The sequence below is a fragment of the Vidua macroura genome, chromosome 3, assembly GCF_024509145.1.
Source record: "Vidua macroura isolate BioBank_ID:100142 chromosome 3, ASM2450914v1, whole genome shotgun sequence".
Lineage (NCBI taxonomy): Eukaryota > Metazoa > Chordata > Aves > Passeriformes > Viduidae > Vidua > Vidua macroura.
This window is the reverse complement of record NC_071573.1, coordinates 101529762-101553275: the sequence shown is the minus strand read 5'-3', so window position 1 is coordinate 101553275 and position 23514 is coordinate 101529762. Positions and strand designations below refer to the sequence as shown.

The 23514-nt window shown below is 43.3% G+C and overlaps 1 protein-coding gene across 1 annotated transcript; it reads right to left on the bottom strand.

Annotated features, from left to right (window-relative positions):
• Positions 1–836: 836 nt before the first annotated feature.
• On the bottom strand, positions 837–21572 carry TRIB2 (tribbles pseudokinase 2). Its single transcript, XM_053974585.1, has 4 exons — positions 21512–21572; positions 20250–20663; positions 15993–16285; positions 837–3192 (listed from the first exon to the last, which is right to left on the bottom strand). The coding sequence occupies exons 2-4, from the start codon at positions 20517–20519 to the stop codon at positions 2724–2726; spliced, it is 1032 nt and encodes a 343-aa protein (XP_053830560.1). The 5' UTR covers positions 20520–20663; positions 21512–21572; the 3' UTR covers positions 837–2723.
• Positions 21573–23514: the final 1942 nt, after the last annotated feature.

Below are 23514 nucleotides of genomic sequence, written 5' to 3'. Positions count from 1 at the left end.
ATATCATACATTACATGTTAAATGTTTATGGTTTTTCCCCATGCCTATTACCTATACTGAATGGTGACTTTCTAGTCTAAACCAATCTGTGAGTGCCAACATCACCATGTACATGGAGGTTAGGAAGGAGAAAGAAGGACAGGGCACACCCAAATCCCTCCATCTTAGAACTTCTGACCCCCAGGTACAAAACTCATACCCCTCTGTACAAGGCCTAGAACCCCACTGTACAGCACTCAAAGATTCTTCCTTTCACTTTGTGACTACTTCTACTATAATATCTAAACTTTTGTGATTTCTTGTTCTTCCTGCAAGGTTGGTAAATTGTTCCATGGATCAGATTCAAAGCCACAGGGGTTTCCGGCTGCATGCCAGGGTCTCAAATGCTTCTGACCTGGGCACAGAACATCCAAGAGTGTCCGAGGGACATTCTGGGTTCCGACAGATGCACACTGCCCCAGGATTTTGGAAAGTGCAAAGACCAGCTCACTCCATTTTGGTATCTCTCTCTATCAGACAAAGGGCCTCCCAGCACCAAAGTTCTCACCACATTTCAGTATCTTTCTTGAAAAAGGTAAATGGGCTTGGTAAGATGCAGGGACAAGCCAAAAGAAAAGAAAATAAAAGCCAGTTTTAATCAGAGCAAATGGTAAAATTTTTGATGAAAACGCTTACAGTGTTACCTTGTAAATAAATGTAAAGTGCTAAGTTTTCTCAGCTCATGGGACTAGGCAAGAGCTTGTCAGCAACACAAAAAATACCAGCTGAATGATCCCAACAGAGCAAACTCTTGCAGCACCTCAGACATTCAGTAAGAACACTGTTCACCACTGAAGTTTAGTTAAATATGCACAATTTTATTTATTGAAGAGATTAGGACAAAAACATTAAACCAAATACATGACAAAGCACCAGAGGCAGTAAAACCCCACCATGCACATCACCAATCTTTCCTCCTATAAGGTACTTATAAAATAAAAAAAAAGTCCTTCTTGACACAGCACCATCTTCAGAGTGTAAAAACATTACTCCTTTATATTCTTAGTTACCAAAATAGAACCAAGGCAGGTCAGCTGCAGCTAGCTTTGTCTCTTGATAAAGAACTGTGAAACATCCTCTTGAGAGTGGGACCATAACTTTCCTGCAAGGCAGGCAAATAGCATCCATACGTCAAATGCCAAGTAGCTGTACGCACATGCCACATACTATAATTAAGCACAAATTCAAGTAACATTTACATACTACAGAGTCCACATGTACCTACCCAAAAAACATGACCACTTCACAAAACGTATACAGGCAGTAATATCAGAACAACTGAGGTACTGGAAACACAAATATTTATGCCAAGAGATTTCAATATCATACAGCAATATAAAAGCAGTAATAAAAACATTTGCCAGTCTAAATCAAATAAAGCTATCTAGAAAAAAAAAAAAAAAGAAGCTAAATAAAAAGTTATTTAGGGACAGAAATACCTGAACAGAAAAGAAGTGTGTTAACTACAGCATGTAACATGTCATCCCAAGTCAACCCGTAATTGAAGTACTGGCTTAATACATCACTACTGTGACATTTTCTTCAATAAATAGAATAAGTCTTGACAATACAAAAGGTGCATATTACTGTGTATGTTTCAAGAGGAATATTTGTAATATAAATGTTCAGCTTATTAATACCCTCTTATTTCTTAGTCTGGACATAAACAAAAATGAAAATCAAACAATTCTTTTCCCAAGTTTAAAGGAATTCAAAGAAAAAAACCCACAATACTCTTCCTCAATAATAAAGAGCCCTCTATTTACACATGGGCTAGTCAGTAAAGAAGAGATTGGTTCTCAGATGAAGACACTGTTAAGGGCTTTCTGCCCTCGCTAGTCATATACGTGCAGCATGGCAGATATGGAAGCCAGTATCTCGTATCTTTAAAAAAAATTATACAGTTTTATTCTTTTCTTTTTTTCTCCCCTATTATAGCAGTAATGCAGTTGAAAGTTCGAGTTATAATAGCTTCCTGCAACAAACCATTTGACACAAAACAGAACAGCCTGTTAAATGACAGTTACTTCCCCTTAAGGGAACAATGCATTAAAATGTCATTTCCTGACAAGAATATTAAGTAGTTTATTTAGAAGAAATTACTTGAAAATACCTATCAAGAGACATGAACTCAAATTTTGCTTCTTTTAGCACCCACTTTTCATGTCCATCTTTGTGAACCTATTTTTTTTTCTTGTATTAATCCCATTAATTATTAGACATCTGATTAAAAAAGTTAGCCAATTGTATTTTCCCTGAATAATGGCTGAAGTTAAATATCTAACAGTGCGATGCCAAGATGTGAGCTGAGGCAAAAAAGTTTCTATTTGTTGTGAGTTACCACTGTTATTAATGGAACATAAACAGGAGTGATACAGCTGCACCAGAATTGGCATGTGCAGTCTCCTTGGCTCCAAAAAGGTGAAGCTACAATTGCTCCATGCTGCCTTTTCTCCTCCAAATCAATCTAACCTGATAGCAAGCTCCCCCCACCCCCCCAGTCTGTCCCCATGCTACATTTGTTATATTAGCTCCTTGTGGAGGTTCCTTCTCAATCTGAGGACCTCTGAGTGTCTTTTGCTACCAAGCTAGGCTGATGCAGGAAGTGATTGAACGTGGTCAGGAAGGGCTCCTTCATGTGTCCATCTCCAGGTCGTGTACCTTCTGAACAGCAGTCTTTGTGCTCAGTTAAAGAATGGGTCCAAGTCTTCTTCCATGTTGACATCAGGCACCAGCTGATCTGATACTTCCTTAGCACCATATCCTGAATTCGATACATTAAAATCTGTAGAAAACCATGGATGGTCCAGAATTTCCTGTGAAGTCAGCCTTTCTGATGGCTCTCGACGCAGTATGCTACGTATGAGGCATTTTGCCTTAGGGGATAGAGTTTCTGGAATGTTAAACTGCCCACGACGGATCTTGCTGAAGAGGGAACTAGGCTCAATGTCATGGAAAGGATAGCGTCCAACTAGCATGGTATAAAGCATGACACCTAGACTCCATACGTCCGCTGCTTTGCCAGAGTAGCTGCCATTTGTGTTCAAGATCTCTGGACTCACATAGGCTGGGCATCCATGCTTATCAGAAAGAGAGTCATCATTTCCTCTTAAAATATAAGCATCTTCTAGGCTTTCCAATTTCACTCTAGTCCTGTGGAGGGGGAAAAAAAGAAAACACAACACTATCAAGGTAAGCAAACAAACACAAATTCTGGCTGTTGCAATTGCATGCTTATAATAGTCATACTCTACAAAACCTGGCAACTGCAGAAGTGCATCAATTTAAAATCCCACTCACAGCAGTCATTACAGATAAATCAGTATTGTCTCTTCCATACTGGTTAGAGATATTAAACAGATATAGAGAATACTGCCAGACATACAGCTACAAGATTTCAAACACTGGACACAGTCATGTCCAGTAAACTAATTAATAAGCTTATCTCTTAAAAAGAGGAAAGGAACTGCCATAGTCATGCTTTTGATTAATTTTACATAGACATAATTCCCAAAAGGGGACATAAACCTCAGGACCTCTTCTGAGCTGGATGTACTCTAACCAACCTGTGTAGGATTCATGCCCAAATACAAACCCAGTCCTAACTACACAAGGTTATTTTGACACCTTCATGCTGGCAAAGCCACTCTGTACACCTTTAATTCCACAAGGTTTAACAGTAATAAAATGGTCACTCTGACTTAAATGATCCCTCTGAACAACCAACATTTTCCTTTATCCCAGCAATTTTAAGAGAAAATAAGAAAGAGCACTTTTAACAGATTTCAGTCTTCCCAAATAGAATTTTGGGCAAAGGGAGATCAGGTGAGCTGAAGGCCAAGATTAACAGCAAGCTTATCTACCCAACTGAGTCAGAGGAGCTCCTCACACTGGAATGAGCAGAGAAGCTGGCAAAGGACTTGCAGAGATGACAGGAATGCCTTATCTAGATTGCAAACTCCTGCTGCCTGCAAAGCACTGTGCTGCAGCAATTATCTCTGCAAGAGAATTTTCTTCCCTTATGGATATCACACAGGAGCAGAAAAAAATGATGCAGAGCTGCTTGTCATAGCACTAGACGAACATAACCTATCTTTCCTTTCTCACTGCTAGGCTTTGTATCTATATTTAAAAATCTGTCCCTGTTGGAGGCATCCAAAGGATTACCAAGTACCCTTTAGACTATTTCCCAGCAAAGGGTGGTTTTGAGAACAGAGTCACTACAATGCAACAGGGCTTGTCCAGTGCCTTGGGATGGCACAGTGACCTAGCAGTAGTGCAGATTTTCCTTTCAACAATTTGGGGTCATAACTCAACTTTGAGTATTAGTGCCCTCCTCCCTCAACCCCACAGATCTGTTACCATCACTCTTAGCCCTGTGTCACGGCCTTGCTCTCATACCACAGACATTCACAGGCAGGGACTGGACTTCATCCCAGAAGGCAGAATTGCGTCTCTTGACTAAACCACGTAATTTAACAGGCATTAAAATAGACAAGGAGAGCCTTGTTTCTTAAATGTTTACTGAAGACAACACTGATTGAGCTTGAGCTGCAAAAGACATCTGGGCCAGCTTTGGCTTAGACTTAGTTCCAGGAGAGCTCAGCCCTATCTTTTTTGAACCAACAGAAATGCATTTTACTCCATGGAGTACTCCAGAGGCAACTGTGTCATAAACTTTCACGACACTTGGACCTTTTCAACAGCTAAATACTTTTACTAGCAGAGGTGAAAGCCCCTCTGGCAACATGCCCCAAATGAGGAAGTCATAAATACAGAATTCCGAATACCTGGCTCCCAAGCACAGTGTGTCAGGGCAGCTCCTTCTCTCCTGAAACAGGCCAGTGTTTGCTCCTGCAGTTCAGTGCTGATGGGCATTGCACACCTGCTTCCTCATTAATTACCACTGCCATCCTAACAGTACTTCTGGCCATGGACATCCCCCTCATTAGTACTTGAACAATACTTTACAGCAGCAATGCGCCACGCAGGAAGCGGGCTGCAAGGAAAAACTTAACTACAATTACCAGGACCACAGAAATTTCCCTCTGTACACAAAGCAGAGGGTCCACAACAGGAGAGTGACATGAGGAGAGTCCTTTCACAGTGCTCAGCTTTGACACATTCCTGCACCTGCACAGCATAGGAAGAGAAGCAAGGAGAAACGCCCAGAGGAAAAAAAACATACCAAAGAGGGCATTGAACAGAGAAAAGGAAATGAAAGGGAAGGCAGGGACATGAGTTGTGGTTCCATTTGCATTGCCTACCTCAGTTTTTCCATAGAAAAGCATGTGTAGCAATAAAACAGTGGGGCCAGATACTCAAACATGCATTAAGTCACTGAACTGCCAGACAGGAAAGCATCGACTGACTCCTGCTAACAAACAGAAGCAGAACACACACACAGGGAGTGGGGCAGAGCAGGCTATTTATAAACAACTTCCAGGAGGGAATTCACCCCCCACACACACACTCGCCTGCCATCCCAGTGTCAACAACACAGGGAAATGTTGTTTACTTTCCTATCCTATTTTACATTTCTGGGAGGTGCCAAAGACTTTAGAAAAACAGTTCAAGAAGCTTTTATATTACATAAAATTATTGGCATTCCCTAATCTTTCATGTCCTACAATGGACACAGTACAAAACCACAGAGAATAGACTGCAAGGTGTGTCAAAAACTCTTTTTTTTTTTTTCCAAGAGAAGAAATAATTTCTTGATAATAAAACAGAAGTAGCACACAAAAGCCATACCCCCATCTTGCTTTCCTTGCAAGGTGCTGCAGCCTCCACACAAAACAGGGGGTTTTGTTTAAGCAAGCAAATGGAACAACAGCTGGCCCTTATCTGCCTGCTCCTCTGTAAGCTGTGGGCAAATGAAAACACTCAGGCCAGGTTTTTCATCCTGCTGAGCTTACAGGCTTTGAGGAAACAAAAGGCCCCAAATTAAACAAAAACACAACCTTCAGTCCTCTTCCTCCTGGTCAGCCCCCAAACCCTCAGCCAGAAACTCCCTTCTGTGCAAGGTGCAAGTGGTGAAATGGCTCCTCCGCAAGCAGGCAGTGCTCCCACAGCACTGGGCATGCATTTCCTGGGCAGACTGCAGGACCTGCATCCCCTGAGCACACACTGCCAGCTGCATGGCCTCAGTATGGCTTTCTCCTCTCCCAGGTACACCCAGGCACAACCCAGGTGTTGCTGGTTTCATTTGTAAAGTCTGGTGTCTTTGCAGTATGACAACAGAGGGCTTCCATCCGTACAGCAAGGAGAGCACAGGAGGACCAGAAGGGCTGTCTGACTTCACACAGCTGGCAATAGAAAGGGCTCACAGGGTGGTTCTGCCAGCACCCCTCACCACCAGCCAGGAGTTGGGCTGGGCAGACCCACTGCAGCCCGTTTTCAGTGACAGATGATTTCACCCACCTCAGCCTCACTGATGGAACACAGTCTGTGCAGTGCTACCACTGGGTACTGCACAGGTGTGTATACACAGCAACTCTCCGTCCCCTTGTAACAGTCATTTCACATCTTTTCGGGCAACCAAAAAGCAGCAGCGTGGCTCAGAAGCTGCTATTTCCCACAGCACCCCATCTCTGCAAGAATCAGCTTCCAGCTCTGCTGGTCTTCCCTTACTCTGCATTTCAAGCATTGGCTAAAAGAAGTCTGTTTTCTGCAATCCAGTGAGGTTTTAGGGTTTGGTTTTTTGGGTTGTTTTTGGGAGGGGAAAGCAGGCAGGGAGTATGGAGGGGAATGGGAAAAAGGGGAGTCAAAGTCTAAATACAGAGAAATGCAGAGACATGCTAAATGAGAAGCAATCTCTCTCCCCCACACACCTCTCAGAAAGCACTGACATCAAATAGCCATGAACAGAAATAAAAGCCAACAACAACAAACAGATCCTGAAAACTACAAGTCAATTCTGAGAACACAGAACCTCCACAGAAAAGGGTGGGGAGTGCATCCAACTGTAGATTAACTGGACATTTGTTAAGGCAAAGGACAGAAAAAACCAAACATGAAGGTGTGAAATCACAATCAACTTTGAAGTGCCTCCCATCACAGAGAAGAAAAAGGACAAATAAAAACAGTTCTCTAAAAACCTCTCATTCTCTAAATAATTAACTTCCATCAGTCCCCACAAGAGAAAAAGGATCCTCACAAAGGATCCCCCACGAAAGAAAAAAGTTTTCCAAAAGCACCAGCATTTGAGCTTGACAAACAGTTGCAACAAAATTAATCCCCAAAGTTCAAATGTAAGCTACTGCCACAGCCGGATGAGAATCACGTTGTACACATACTGTAGGACAACAAAGGCTTTTGCCAATGCTTACGTAATTACAATACATAATTTCAAGTTTTAATGCAGACCCCAAATAAGCACTTGGAAAAAGAGCATTATGCATCTATCAGGTCATTGATAAAACACTGCATTAGTTTAATGCATAAAAAAAAAATACAACCCTGAATCATGGCTATTTAAAAAGGGGAAGCTATTCTGCCTATGAATGCTTTCCCATTACTGGTGAATGAAACCACAGAAGTGCAATCAGAGGGCAGCAGCAGCACTCGGACGGGAAATGCGTCTTTGTTCCCATAGAAACCGTCAGGGAAACCCATGAAAAACAATACTACTCTGAGTTTCTTATCAATATGCCATTCATTACTTGACTGCATTCAGACTTTGCTCCTCAGTAATGTAACAAAACATAATCAATTAAACATCTTCCAGAAGATTCTCCAATGCAACCTTCGGAGCACTCGCCTCTGCCTTTGTTGCACATCCCACACTTTTTCTCAACATTATTCTTCCCTGCAGAACTTTGGGACTACCAGCAAATTGCTATCCTGCCTTTTGACACTGAAACCAGGACATAAGAACCCAACATTCACACACTTGCTCTACAAAAGCAAACAATTTCCATACCAAAATCAGTTGAATTATTCAGAGGGCTCTAAACTCATAAGGCAGGAGGAAAAAAAAAAACTTTAACATTTAAAGCAGAGATAACAACTGATAGTCTGAGTGTTTCAGAAGAAAATATCTTCACTGCAGTGAATAAGCAGTCAGTAGAAAAGGAGCCTGCACCCAAATCAATGAAAGCAGTTGCCTCTAGTCTGTCCACAAAGCCATCTGCATGAGAAATAATACCTGAGCAACAGCTGAGCCAACCTTCCTATTTTGGGAACACTAACTGCAGACTTGGCCCACAATTTTTGCACAGCAACACTCCCCATATGACAGCCAAATCAGCTGCTTTTGGAAGAGACTGAAGGAGCCATCCTGCTACGGACACTCCAGATACACCATCCAATTGTTACTTAGGCTGGGTAAAATTAAAAGGTCCAAATTTACAGATTCTATGCAGCAGACTCTGGAGATCAGGAAACAAACATCATTGCCATCTGAATTACCAGTTTTTAAATACAATTGCAGGAAAATATAAAATGGCAATTTCTAAAGGTGCTTCACAATATTCCTCCAACAGTAAAAAGCTAAAAGCACCCAAGCAATGTCATCTCATATTTCAATATTATTCTGACTGAGACCAGGAAAGCCTTTCCCTAGGTAGAAGCATTCAAGCCATTGACTGCCCGGTGGACCAGGGATTGCTCCTAGGTGGCCAATAATTTACAGGTCATTTAATTGAGGTCAGTTGCCCACACCTCATCATAAAGATGAGAAGAGCATGGATGCAATTAGAGTCACAAGGAGGCAAAAAAAAAAAAAAAAAAATAAAAGGGAAGCTCAACATTGGAAGCAGTTATCCTTTGCTAATCGATTTTTTTTTTTACAACCAAGGGAATCTCTCCTAAATAATGCAGAAGTAGGCATTCTTCATCAGGGAGCCAGTGAGACAGGGAAGGCAGCAATGAAACCCCAGGCAGATGATTTGCAGCTTTGGTGAAAAGACTCCTGAACTCACAACTACCCAATCTCCTTGGGGGCAGAGAGGCACACAGGAGCAGGGGGACATGTTATGCCATCAATTTAAATCCTCCTCCTTTCACCAATAGATCCCTTTCCAATTTGTAACAGCACAGAGCAAGGGTGTCCACCACACAACATCCTACACAATTTCAGAGAAGGAAAAAAACCAAACTCTGCACAAAGGCTGTTAGGCAGTCTCTTGCATAATGAAACAGGCTCAAGAATATGTTTCAAAAGACAACTGGGACTTTCAGGCAGCAGAGGTTTACAGGATGAATCTTGTTCCTAAGGGAAGTTTCCTTCATTGGTACTTCCGCACAATAAGGAAGCCTCTAAAAATTACATCTCCCCCACCCTTCCTCTGCAGGGATGATGACAGCACAGTCAGCCCTGACATGCAGTACCCAGCAACTTAGAGCTTTTAACTTGTTTTAAGCTGGTCTGGGTTTTTTCCTTACAGAATTCCACTTACAAATGCTCTGACTCACCTCCAGGAAGGACTGGTGCCCCAAAGATCTCAGTTTTACAACACTCAAATAGGATTGCTGGGAACAGCCTGTCCTGTATGCCATGTACTTCATTTCTTCCGTGCCCTTATTGCCTAAATACAAAACATGTTCCCCAGAGTGATGCATGTGTTGGGGTGCAGGCTATGAAATCCACTGCAGACCCTTCCACAGAAGAGCTCAGTTACAATACCCTGAGCAATCCATTTTTTTATAAGAATCTGGCTCAGGGCAGCTACTTCACCACCTCACTTTTATCTTGTTAGATTACATTGAAGATCAGAGTTTTAAAAGGCTGTGCTGTGTTTCCCATCGTTTCTAGGTCTTTTGATACAATGCATGATGAAGCTCCATAGGGAAAGAAGACCACATTTTTTTTAATATAACTGCATGTTGTGAAAACAGCCCTGTACTTTCTGAGCCTACAAAGGGTGCTCAACACCTCTAAGGCCATGCCATTATTTCACAACCTTACTGAAAACCTTTTGCTTAGATGTTTGCAATCCTGTCTCCAAGCAATACACATCTACTAAAAAAGCAGGTGCTCAAGACTAAATATGCCCCAGGTTGGGTCCTCTTTACAATCTCCACCTTTCCTCTCCCTCCCAAGCCTGAAGTAATCTCCCAGTGTGAAAATAAGGACAATTAAAAGAGAAGGCAGCAGAAGAATTTCACTTTGACAATCCACTGCAGCTCTGGCTAGTTGGGCTCCTTTTCTCACTCACCCCTAGCACAGACATCCAGATACCCTCAGTCTCCACTCATAATTCAACACGGACCATTCTGCAGCAAGTCTATATCCATAGATAGGTTTTCAAGTCTTCTAAAGGACCAGCTGTTGAACTGAATTTGAGATGTCCTAAGACACATCTACTCCCAGGGACTACAAAGCACCTTTTGTCGATCCCATGATGGGCATCTTAGGAGAGGCACCACCCATGACTGACTTGACAACCAACACATACCACAGCATCCTGCCTGAACAGGGAGAGTGAAGAAGACAAGGCTCTACTGTGAACCACAGACAGTCCAGGGGTAAAACCTCCTGCAAACTCCAGCACTGAGTACAACAGTAAAGGCTCTTGACACTCCTGGTCTCACTGAAAGGCCTTGAGCTGACTCAAGGTCCGTTTGAGTTCCTGTCATCATCCCAGGGCCAGACAGCAGCCAAATCTTCCCTGGCTTTTGCATTAATTTATAACCTTTGGCACAGCAATTAACTTGTATGACTATCTATGCCCTCAGGGGACATTATGCACTTCACAGGGTGGCTGTGATGCTCACCACCTGCAGACAGCCTCCCTCTTCCCTCCTGCTCGGAAGGGCACCAAACACTAAACAAATTCAGTGCTGCTCCCAGGAACAGGGTGAGAGAACAGAGACATAGCAACCAAACCACATAAAGGCAAAGGGTGCACAAACCCTTCTGTGAAAAACAGTTGTGCAACCACTTCATCTTCTACCCTAAGCGTTACAGCAGATTTGCTGTCCATTAAGAAATTCACCTTCCTCCCTTATTCTAATAATAATTTTTTGGTTTGAAATCTGACCTGTGAGTCTCCACTATTGAAGAACTTGTGCTCTTTGGTCCTGTGGCCCCATTCAGGGTAGAGCAAAGTACTTAAATGACGAAACAGATGAAGACTGGTTTTATTTCTAAATCTTTGGGTATTTTAAGAGCAGTCCCATTTTGTTTGATTTTCTTCCACTTTAGGACTCCCTTTCTAGGACTTGGGGAAAGCATTAACTTACATGTTCTCTATGGAATTGTAAGGGTAACAGCAAATGAAAACACATTGATGAAAAAGCTGCTGACCACATTATTATCTGATTATAATGCTGGGGAGAAAAGCTTACTACTAACTAGAAGAAAATGAAAGGGCTACATGTAAAAAGGTTGGTATATGCATTTGTATTTTTTTGTGGGATCAGGTTTGTATCATGAGGATTGCAAACAACATAACTAGGTCATGTTAAAGCATCACCCATCAAAGCTGAGAAATTAAAGAGGAAAAAATATTCTAAGAGCACCAAGTAAATATGTTATGCTAACACAGGCTTTCTAAATTAGTGTATTGTACTGGCTGCATTCCCCTGGCATAGAGCAAAAAGTGTCAAATCCTGTTTATTTTTATTGAATCCCACCTGCCTCATATTTACTCAAAGAATAGAGGAAAATTACAATATCTAAATACCAAAATTATTTTAATTTTCCCTTCAACAAGTATGATGAATGTACAAGGTCTTTAAGCTTCAAATATTACGACAGCTAATATTTTAATATAATTAAAGGCTTAAAAATGCACTAAAGAAATTAATGATTCCCTGACAGCAGAAATGTTCTTGTATTAAGTAAACCATTGAAACAACCAACACAGAAATGCTTCATTTAATTCTGAGATCTTTCAGATGGCTCTTTCTCAAAGCATCTGCTATGTATCAGATTGATGAACTGCTTTATTAGCTATATACTGTGTATTGCACTATTTTTAGCACAACCCAAAAAAACCTGCCTGTTCTGCATCATTATGGGACACCAGCTAGGAGAAGGGCACAGTTGTTCTGCCCAAGGGTCTGCTATAAGTACAGGCTGCACATGGAAAACACTAAATACCACGGCACGAACAGATAAAATACTCAAAAGGAAGAGCCTCACAACATCAATACCAACCTGGCTTCATACCCAGGACAAAAAATATTTAACAATACCGATGGAAGCAGAAAACATTCAAGAACATCGGTTTTATCATAGGTCATTCACTGTTTTGGACTCAAGTTTCATTCTGAAGTGTAAGGACACAATTTTTGAAGTGTTCAGGTATCTTAGAGGTACTTTAGAAAGTCTGTTGAGACTCAGCATGGCAAGTCAGTGTTGTTTTCCATATTTTTAGTGTTCTGGAAGCCACTACAGTCATTTAAAAGATGTGCTGCTGCTTGCTAAGCCAGTCTTACAAAACATTTCCAGCCATGCTGTAATGTCTTAGAACTTCTGCTTCATCAAAATCAGCTGCAGGTTTATGGAGTTTAACTCTGAAACTTCAATACTACAAGACTGGCTATTTCACTTATAGTTTACAAAGGGATCTAAAGACACCTCCCCTAAAAAGCATAACTGCACTACCTTTTATACAAAAAAAAAAAAAAAAAAACCAAACAAAAAAAAAAAAAAAAAACCCCACGTAGCAACAGCACATCATTTTTATGGAATGCAATTTACCCTATCTCCATACTTCCTACAGTTTCGGATTTAAAGAAAACTATAAATTACCTTGAAACACAGACAAATTGTTTCTGTTTGTTTCCACAGTGGAATTCTGAGTTTCATTTTAAGTGCTAATGTACTTACACACATGCAATACTGTAAGACATGATCAGAGTCTGTAATGGATTTAGCACGCTAAGAGAACACCTCTAGTACGATTAGGACCCCTACAAAATGCTGAGTGCTACCAGCCTACAACAATATTTTATTCCATCTTCTTACCTCCCAGTTCATTAGAAACATCCCAAGGCACTGTGATTTTCAGCATCCAAATAACACACATTTTTAGTGGGGACATCAAGTGGAAGCAAAGAACACTCGTGGTGCTGCTAGATCAGGAGCCCAAATCTTTGCAAATTCCATCTATAATTTAGATAATGGGAATGGGGTAGAAGAATTTCAACACTGCATGCACCCACCTGCAAAACTTCAGGAGCTCTGTTTTTCTACTGAACTACCAGGATCTCATTAGAATCAATGAAAGATGATGTACTAAGAAATGCTTTAAAATTAATTTTCTTCTTTAAATAAATGGAACTACTTCCATATAACCTTCACATTCCCTCTGGTTCTTCCAGTCTGGCAGCTCTAAGCTAACAGCAGACAAGCATCTTACTAAAAAAAAATAAAAGCACCAAGTTTTCCATTTATGTGTTGCCTGCATGCTGGATTTCACATCTTTTCTTTTACCAAAATTAAAGCCCATAAGAGTCTTCAGGAAGAGGAAGTTCCAAAGCAGTAGGTACTTTAAATGAACTACAGAAAAATAGCCTTGAAGAAATAGGAAAAGTATTGCTAAGAAAGAGCTCCACTGAAGAGCAGGTGACATACAGCAGCAGAGCTCACACACATTTCTCAAATCATCTTTATCTCTTCTCTCCCTCTTTGGTTCATTATGAGCACCAGAGAGCAAGGGATGGTGCAGCACCCATCTGCCAGGCACGGCTGCTGACAGCAGCTCCTCAAGGACTGCTCAGCACACAGGCATCCTCAGCAGCAGCCTCAGACACATGGGAGCTCGGAGGGGTGCAAGCAACACACCAACACCTCTGTGAACTCAGGAGGACCAGGAAGATTTTTCATTTCTAAATATAGCAGGAGATTGAAAGTGATGACTGATTACAGTATGAAGATCAGAGGATGTGAAAAAAGGCAGTCACTGCTGTTTGGTGCTATTTCTATCTCACATTATTTCATCTCTGTTTATTTAGCAGAGAAAGGATTACAATACCTTCCTACTTACAAACCAACATTACATCCAGAAGAAAACCGCATTATGATTATCTTAAAAATAACCAGCAAGTCCTATTTGACCTTTAAAGTAAATTATTGTATAATTAGAAGACAATGCTCAAAACTGAGTAACAGTGTCATTTTGCAGACAACAGCTAAGTTAAAAACATTCATAAAAGCCAACAGTGCTATTACAGTACACACCACTTTTCTTGGGTGGCTGAAGGATTTGGCCCTGTGCCTCCTATGTTGTATTCAGTTCCTAGTAAGCAGCAGGGTAGGAGTTCAACAGCATTCAGCATAGGCCTACGTCTGCTCCCACTGCACTGCTCTGAGCTCATGCTGCCTTCCCTTGGAGGAGCTCTTCCAAGTTCTGTTCTTCATGCAAAACCACACATGTTTACATATATCCCCGGGAAAAAAAATCCACTTAAACATTAGGACGTTATCAGCTACAAGAGAGAACAATCCCTCACTCAACTATTTCGCACAAGTTTCCTTCTTATCTCCATCAGAGGTTCTACAATGCTGCTTAGTTATTAAACTGGGAGTAAAATTTGTGGAAGTGCAGTTTATATCTACCTGCTCTGCATTTCTCTATGAATGGACATTAAGCTCGTTTAATTTTATGCGTTTTTAATTTGAAAAAGATGAAGAATTAGACCTTGGGGCTGCAGTTGAAAAATGCTTTGTAGACAATCATCTGAACTGAATTAAGAAGTGAAAATATGTATTATTTTCAGTCTGTAAATAGATTAAAAGGAGAAGCCTATTTTGCAAAACTCAGCTTGCAATAAAATATAAATAGAGAATATTTGAATGGGATAGATTGTCATCTTTATGATGTAATTTTTATTTTAAGACCAGGAACTTTTCTTTCCTGAATGAATTGTGTATTAGTTTTTTCTAATTTTTAGATCACCAACTCCCTGAGCCTGTGGAGAACTTAGAGAATTTGGCCGTTGCTTGCAATTCCCCCAGACAGAATTGATTTGCACTGGTTATTTTTAACAAAGTTGTCCAGAATATCAATTTAAATCTGCAGCAGTTTGAGTAAGTTTTCAGACAATTTTTAGCATTCAATTAAAAAGGTAAAACATCTCCCCATTCTCTACCAAGAGCAGAAGAAGCACAAAGGCAGGCTCTGCTCCCGTTTAGATGTTTGGAGTTTTTTTAATGGTCATCTTCCAATTTAATCACTCTGTGAAACCCTGACATTATTCTACAGTATTTATTGCTCTGATACATTATGTGGAAGTTGCAAATAAATGCATCATTCAAGACAAAGACTGGTAAACACAAGGAAAGAGATAGGAAATTTCCACAGGTACAACAGCTATTGCTCCACATCAGAAAGAGCACTTCAACAATATACCCAGAGCATCCAGTGCTATTTCTTTCCCTGCCTTCCCATACTCCTTCCCCAGATAATTTACACAGGAGGGTATATAGGGAGGAGATATTACTAAATAAAACCAAAACAGTAGTTCCCCAAGTACTACAGCAGCTGATACTACAAACAAGCACCCCCAGTCGAAGGCAGTTTTAGTCTTAGTACAATTAGTGACCACGTAATACTCTTACAAGCAGCCTTCAGACTCTCCCAGCATGGAAAACAAGATGTTCTCAGAACAGTCCAACAGAAAACACTTGACTGCTCTTCCTCTTTACACCTTCTCACTGGAACGAGTCATTTCAGTCCCCAGTCCTCTTTAACATCATCAGCCTTTATGATAGTGCAGCTCTTACACCAGACACCCTTTCAGAGCTTTCCTGCAGGAGATATCTCCCCAATAGGAATGAGAAAACTCCTCTGGAGTAGAGATGCAGAGGCCAAGCACCGATGCAAACAGCTCTCTATACTTACTTTACTCCAAAACCTAAGGCAGAAGGTAAAATGGCACATCCATCCCACAAGTAAGTTGCAGAGGAAAATAAAGTGTACTACAAACAAAGGCTACAATATCCTGCTACTCCAACTATCTGACCTCAGGCAGCCCCAGCCAGAACGAGGGAGACTTACCTTTCCTCATCCTTAAAAATAAACTTTCGAAGCTTGAGATCTCGCAGTACCAGTCCACCATCATGGCAGTGTGCAACAGCGGAAGCTATTTGATAGAAGAGTTTGGCTGCCTCCTCTTCTTTAAGCTTCTTGCAGGTACGAACAAACGAATGCATGTCCCCATAGCTCCTTTCAAAGAACACATACGCTTTTGTCTCCCCAAGAATTATTTCAGTAATTTGGTTGATATTTTTATGCGCAGGCAGACAAAAACATGGTGCTAATAACTCCTGGTAGCAGCCAATATCAAACACCTGCAGGAACAATGACAGTAAAGCCAGGGTTAGTGTCATGAAGGACAGCGAAGTCATGGTTCGTCTGATTCTGCTAACAAAACCATCCCTAAGTACAATTTATGTCGCCGCTGAAAGCTGCACCAATGTAAACAGGATGTCACAAACTCACAGCACTGAGGACAGGACAAAGCAGACTGTACAACTCCACACAGAAGACACGTAACCTTGACAGGAAAGGCTAGTCTTCGAAACTGGTAGCAAGCACTGGTAGCTAACACCTGATCAAATCTAAAATGCAATCTAAATTAAGCTGTGAAGACTAGTGATGTATAAAGGCAGTACTCAGAAGGAAGCGTGTTTCTTTTCTATTTTCCATCCAAATAAACTCATAAAAAATACAGCCAGTAGCTTTGTATTGAGAGAAGCTGTCACATTAAATCCACCCTGATACACATGCCTGGCTCTTTTGATTTTATTAACCCATTAAAGCCTTAAGGATTTTCAGGCTTAAAGTATCATCTATTGCTATTCCTATTTACTTCCTGCCTTTCTTTCATCTCTGAAAAACAGCAAAGTCACTTTCACTTTCCAAGTCTCAGTTCCACAATGGCTGTTTATAAGATCAGAAGGACAACCCGGGAAATAGCTCTGCCTGTTGGAGCACAGACAAACACCCTACAAAAGGCAAAGACAAAACCACCCTGAACTCTTTGCATTTCAATCAAGTGCTCCATTAAAAGCAAAGTGTCCCTTTACTACTAAGTATGTTATCACTGATCTTATGAATGAGCTGTGAGAACTTAAACAGCTGCTGGGAAACCCAAATATAAAAAGTTACTATAATCTAGCGATGACGAATGAATCAGTATTTGAGTCAATTGAGAAAAGACCACATTACAAGAAAATGAAAGACTTCATTGAGAATAACAGAAGTCAGTGTGCTAAAAGAGACTGAGCAAAGTATTGATACGAGTGATTTTTATTTTTAATTATACTTGCTGCAGAGGACTGCAAAGCAAGTATTAGTATTTCCACCAGCTTAAAAATTCGATTAATATGTAACTTACTCGTGAGTGTTTTGTTATTTTAGTAAAAAAAAATTTAAGGTAGTCATGTGTCCTTCAAACAAAATATAAAAATGAACAACTGGTCTAGTTCTCTAACCACTGTTTTAAACTGCAATTGTTTTTTTCCTTTCTCTATTCTAGCATTTGAGTTCTGATAGTGGGTATTTGTACCCTCTCTGAGAAGCAAATATGTTCCTGTTTTCTCTAAAGCTTTAAAATCCTTTAAAATTACAGTTCAATTAAAATTTACCTGACGCTTCAAAACCTGCATCGTTTAATGCTTCAGAGCACAATCCTAATAAACTCCTTCCACAAAAGAGGACCCAAATCCCAAGAAACTGGGACACCCCCTCCTCACAGACCTCCTTTTCCCATCACCCCATACCTGCACTGCCTTACCCTGGCATAGGGAAAAACAACCTTAAAGGCAGACTGCCAAACAGACTGAGCACATTTTACGGGGGGAGGATTAGCACCGAGGCATTCTGGTGACATGGTGCACCAGGGAAGCAGAACCAAGGCGGGGAGGGGGTGTTGCTAAAATCCCTGGTGTGCAATTCATTCCAGAGGAGAATTCATTGACATATGGATCTCAAAACTCTTAACTACTACATTATAAGTGAATGGCTCTTCTACAAAGCAGCTGCTATAAAATAAAATTTAAGCAGAAAAATTTATGTAGCTCAGACTCTCATGTGAAAAAATATCTTTCCAGAATTCTCTCCTAAACCAGATTATCATAATGCAAATTAGTTACATTTTGCAGTTCTCAGACTATGTTAAATAAGTAGCTCTGGATATGTACCGGTACTGTGTTTGAATGGGGGTAGATAGGAAGCACTATCATACTGCTACAGTGTCAAATACCTTCTATAAAGGGCTTCTTTGTATCCCAGCTTTTAAGATCCTTGGCCTCAATTCAGCAAAAGTCCAATAAGCTGCAGTTTGATTTAGGTCTCGCTGGGAATTAGAAGTGAGAAGTTACCATTGTTTGGATGCCACAGAGCCTTGAAGCAAATAACGGCATCTGTACAGTCGCTGGGTGCAGCCAAATGAATCTTGAGAATCATCAGTATGTGTCTGTTATCCAACCCAACGTTTCTGCAAGCAATCTCCTAAGAGCATCTTCAGTAAGATACCAGAGAGCACCTCTCTTTGCCGGAAGGCTACTTGACAAATAGTTGTCTTGATACTGCAGGCATTTTAAAGCACACATTAAATTAAGCCAAGCTCAGGACTGACAACTGCATGCTCAGAAACTAGCAAGCCAGTCTAAGATCGTATTTTTGGAGCACAGCTAGTAGTGCCTCGCACATATGGAAAAACTGATACTATTCAAATGTCAGGATCAGCTCAAAAACATACAGCTTAAATGGAAGGGAAAAAAAATAATGGCCCAGTCTTTGTGAGCTGCAGTTATACTGTTCATACTGTTATCAACAGTGCCTTAATCCTGCAAACCAAACAGGAAACAAAGAAGCACATAGCCCCCGCTTTACTACTTGCTATGCAAGTTCACCTAGAATTTCATGCAGAGCAGCAGCTTTGTGAGATCTGTTTATTTCATGAAAAGATGCCGATGTCCTAGAGTGCAGCACTATACTACTGCATCAAGCTGGGCTTTCATTCTCGAAATTCTCATGTTCTATTTCAGTTTATTAACAAAGCATCCAGTTCAGCATGCAATATTAGTTCTTCACAAAGCCATGGGCCTTTTTTCCCTTAAATAATCACATGAAGTCCTAGGCTGCCTTAACATCACGTTTTATAACTCAATCAGTAGGCATATTTAAATTGCCCTCTGAACTCCAATCTTCACAAATAGAAAGGAGGAGCAATCATTTCCACTTCTCTACTACAGCCTAGTCCATAACTTTTTATGAATCAAGTATGAGAAAGTATGAAACAGTCAGCAACACTATTATTAATTCCTGGAATACTAGTATAATGCATCTACTTTTCCATCTAGAAATTTGCCAAATGGCATAATTCCGTGTTTTGGGAATAATACACTGCCGCATGTGCTGCAAGGTTGCAATTTGCTATGTAGTTATAAAAACTACTACTGGGTACGGCTTCTGTTTGCTGGATAGAAGTCTGTCTCACTACAGACAATAAGAATCACAATTTGGGAACAAAGGATAATATTCCCTCAGCTCAAAAAGAGAAAAACACCCCTCCACAGATGTGCACGCATGCGGATTTCTCTTTCCCATAGCTCACCTTTTAATAGTAGGAGCAAACTGGGAGGAGGCAAAGAAAAGCCGGCAGGCTACAAAGAGTGGGATAGCTATTCTGTCTGCACTTCTAAAAACCGTAGGTGTGCAGGTTTTATTCTTGCTCAGTTGGGCAGTGGGGGAGGATGCTGTTTGCAAACAACCTCCACCGTGAGGGAGCTCAGGCTGATTAATTAGATGTGGATCTTCTCTTTCTTAAATCACTTTTAAGATAAAGCTGATGGCAATCTGCCCACAGCCCCCCAGTTTCTCCATCCTTTTCCATATCCCCAATGCACAGAATTGGGGGCAGCAAAGATCGAGGAAGTCAGCAGGTCCCAACACCTTAAAATTAGCTGGGGATTCCCTACTCCATTTTGAAAAGTGACTGTGTGGAAGATGAGGCTTTCTCCTGGTCTGAACTCACGTTAAAACCTACTTCAAGAACGGCTCTTTCCAGAACAATATCCCCCTGCCAATAGAAGGCAGACCTGGCTCCGGGCCACCGCTATAACGTGGCCATTGTCTGGAGAGAGGGAAAAGTTACAGGATTCGCCTATAATCCTGTCTCCTTGCCTTTTGTTTCTCCACTATTCAATAAATGAGGTACACGGCCATGCTCGCTCTCCTGCAAGACACGGGAAACCCAGGAGCGACAGGGGAGAATCGGGAGAGGGGGAGAACAAGGAGAGGCATTACCTTGCAAACCAGCTCCTCGCCGCTGTGCAGATGTACGGCTCGGAAAACGTGGTCTCCCTCGAGAGGCTCCAACAATAAGTATTTCCCGATGCAAGAAACGCAATGCGACAAGTTCGGGGTCTCCGGCGGGCTCGGCGAGCCTAGATTCGGGCTAAAACTCTGGCTTGGCTCGATGGACCGTATGGACGAGAGCTCTTCAAAATCCTGGGTTTTATTCCGCGGTCTCCCATATCGTGCTATCGTGATAGGGGTTGACCTTTGTATGTTCATGAGTATCGAGAAGACCAGCCGAGACGCTGCACCGGAGCCCTGGCGTGGAGCGCGGTCCCTCGCCCGTCCAGCTGCGGCTGCCTTTGTGTGGCGGGGGGGGGCGGGAGCGCGGCGGCGGCGGGCGACCAGCCTCAGCGCCGCGTCCTGGGCACAGGGAGAGAGCGCTCAGCCCGCGGCCCTTTGTTCCCGCCGCCGGCCGGGCGCGCAGCGGCGCGGAGCAGCGCGGCGGCGGGGCAGCGGCGCCCGGTACCGGGGAGCCGAGGGGCGGGCGGCGGCGCGGCCGGGGCTGGGCAGCCGCCGCTCCCGCGGGGCGCGCAGCGCGGGCGGCAACAAAAGGTCGGTAACGCGGTGTGCGCAGCGGGACCGTCCTTCCGCTCCCCTACGGCCCGGCAGCGCCGCGCTGCCGCGGCTCGGCTGTAGATGGCGCGGGAGCCTCGCCGCTAGCGCCCGGGGCGCTCCGAGAATGCCCCGCGAAACAGCGAGGGAGCATTTAACTTGGGCCGACAAAGGAGCGGGACCGCGGCGGGCGGCTCGGGGGAGCCGCACCGGCACCAGGGGAGCGCGGCGGAGCCCGGGGCAGCCCGCACCGCTCCGCGCTGGCGGAAAGGAACGGGCTGGCGTTGTCGCGACAGAACAAAAAGTGCAACCAGAGAATAGAGAGCGCTCCCACGCTCCCCCTGCACAGCGGATTTGTGAGTGGGGGCTCGCTGCCTTCGCCGCGTTTAATGGAGTTCATGCACAAAGAAAACAAAAACCGGCGCGGCGAGAAGGGGCCGAGTTCTTACCGCAGGGGCTGGGAGGCCGATAAGCGAAAGGCCATAAGGGGCAATTAACTAGAATCGCTTTGAAAAAAATAAATGCGGAGAGCAAATTTTGTTTGATGATTTTTTTTTTTTTTCTCTTGGGGACAGAACATGGGGAGGAGGGGGTAGCCGCGCCGCTCCCCTCCACCAAGGCACGGTCTCCCCCCGGGCGTATCAGTAACTACTTACGTGGCGGGGACGCTGGCTGCCTCCGTGATCCCTGCCGGCCGCCGCACGCCCGCACGGTGCCCAGCGCGCAGCCCGACTGCCCCGCCGCCGCCGCCCGCCCCGGCCCGGCCCGGCCCGGCCCCGCCGCGCCCCGCCCCGGCCCGCCCCGCAGCCTGCCCCCGCGCCGGCCGCGCTCGGGGTAAACAAGGTGAGACGTCCTTCCGCAGCGCTGCCGAGGCGCGTCAGGGGCTCGGGGGCGGCCCGCCGGCTCGGGGCCCCGGGAGTGTGCCGGTGTGTCCCGGTGTGTCCACCAGCGTGAGCAGCTCTATGCAGCGGTGGGATGCTGCTGACCGCGGCTCCCCCGCTGACAGAGCTCCGGCAGGTCCAGCCTTTCCGGGGATTGCCCTTGCGGTTAGGGGCGAGATGTTGGTATTAATTTTAATATCAAATAAAATAATAACAATAATAATGGTAGTGGCTTAAGCTGCCCTAAAAGCAGAGTCCGCTCCGCTGCCGGGCGCGGGGGGCTGATGCGTATCTCATGTGCTGGCCGATTTTTTTTCTTAATGAAGCAATCGGTTTTTTCCGGGCAGCGCGGGGCCCCGCAGACTTAGGGGAGCACAGGCGGTTGTACCCTGATGCTGCCGGGTGGGAGGAGTTCTACCGACTCCAGACTTGTCTTAATCCGTCCCAAAATTAAAACGGAGGGGAGGAGGGAGTGCGGGGGAAGGGAAGACAGGGGGGAAACGTACACCTTTTCACAGAGAAAGCCATGAATGAGGTCGGTCTGTCTCCGCCCAGCACCACTGCGGGCTGTCGGTTTGGTGGGGTTTTTTCGGTTTTGTTTTGGTTTGGGTCTTTTTGGGGTTTTTTTTGTTTGGATTTGTTGTTGGTTTGGTTTTTTAGTTTTTTGTCCTTTTTTTTTTTTTTTTTCCTAATCCGTCCCCTTTTGTTTAATTAACAGGAGTTTAGCTATATATAGAAATTTGATGAGCAGTTCCCTGAACTCCTAATGAGCCTGACATGTACTCCCTAGTTTTTGTCTGGATGTTGGTGGTGATTTTCTATGAAACAACGACCGAAAAAAGCCCAAACCAAATACTCAAACCTCTTCCCCCATTCCCCTCCTGCACCCCAAAAAAGGGGGAAAAAGTATACAAGCTAGCATTTAGAAGAGAACAGGTCTGTGAGGAGAGCACAGCGCTGTCCCAGAGCTGCAGCCTTTGCAGGGCAATGCCAAGGGACTGTCTGTGTCTTGAGTGTCTTTTCCCCACATCAGCAGAGGGGAGGATCAGAAATGGGAGAAGGGTTGTTTTGGGGTGAACACCTGCAAGTTTGGGTGATACCTGTTTTCAAGGGGTAGAAGGAAGTGAGAATGGCAACAATGAAATAACCAGCGAAGGAGTCAGTTACAGAGGTGCCTGCTTTGAGGCAAAGAGAAACAACCTCTGAACAGGGCTCCAAAGAGGCTAGGGATGCTGCAGTCAGGGTCCCGTCTTGACAGGGGAGGCTTTGGAAATGGCTCTCTACAGCATTGCACCTGCCTCATGTCTTGTCTCTAGGAGCTTTAAGTGCCCTGTTTTACAGTTATATGATAAATACCAAGAGGAAAAGGGTTGTCATGATTCTAAATTTGGCATGGAGAAGACAAGCTTTTGACAACAGAGATTTAACCTGGTGAATGTCACTTGGGTAGTGAGGAAGGGCACAGATGCAATGATCAGCAACAGCCCATTGGATGACCTGCAGACTTAGTGTTTGCTATTTGCTGTAAATGAAAAGGTACTTTTTCTGCCTTTCCTCACTTATTCCCATCACCTCTGAATAGTTTGTAACTTTTCAATACCATTTTTAGAAATGAGATGAGCAGTGCCGGATACTGAATCATTGCAAATAAGGACAAGCCATAAAGTTATGCAATACATTCTCCAGTATCACATCCTGTGATCCAAATCAAACATTCTTTTCTTAGTAGATGGCTTTTTACACAATTTCTCCCTTCCTCTCCCCCTGCATACTCCTTC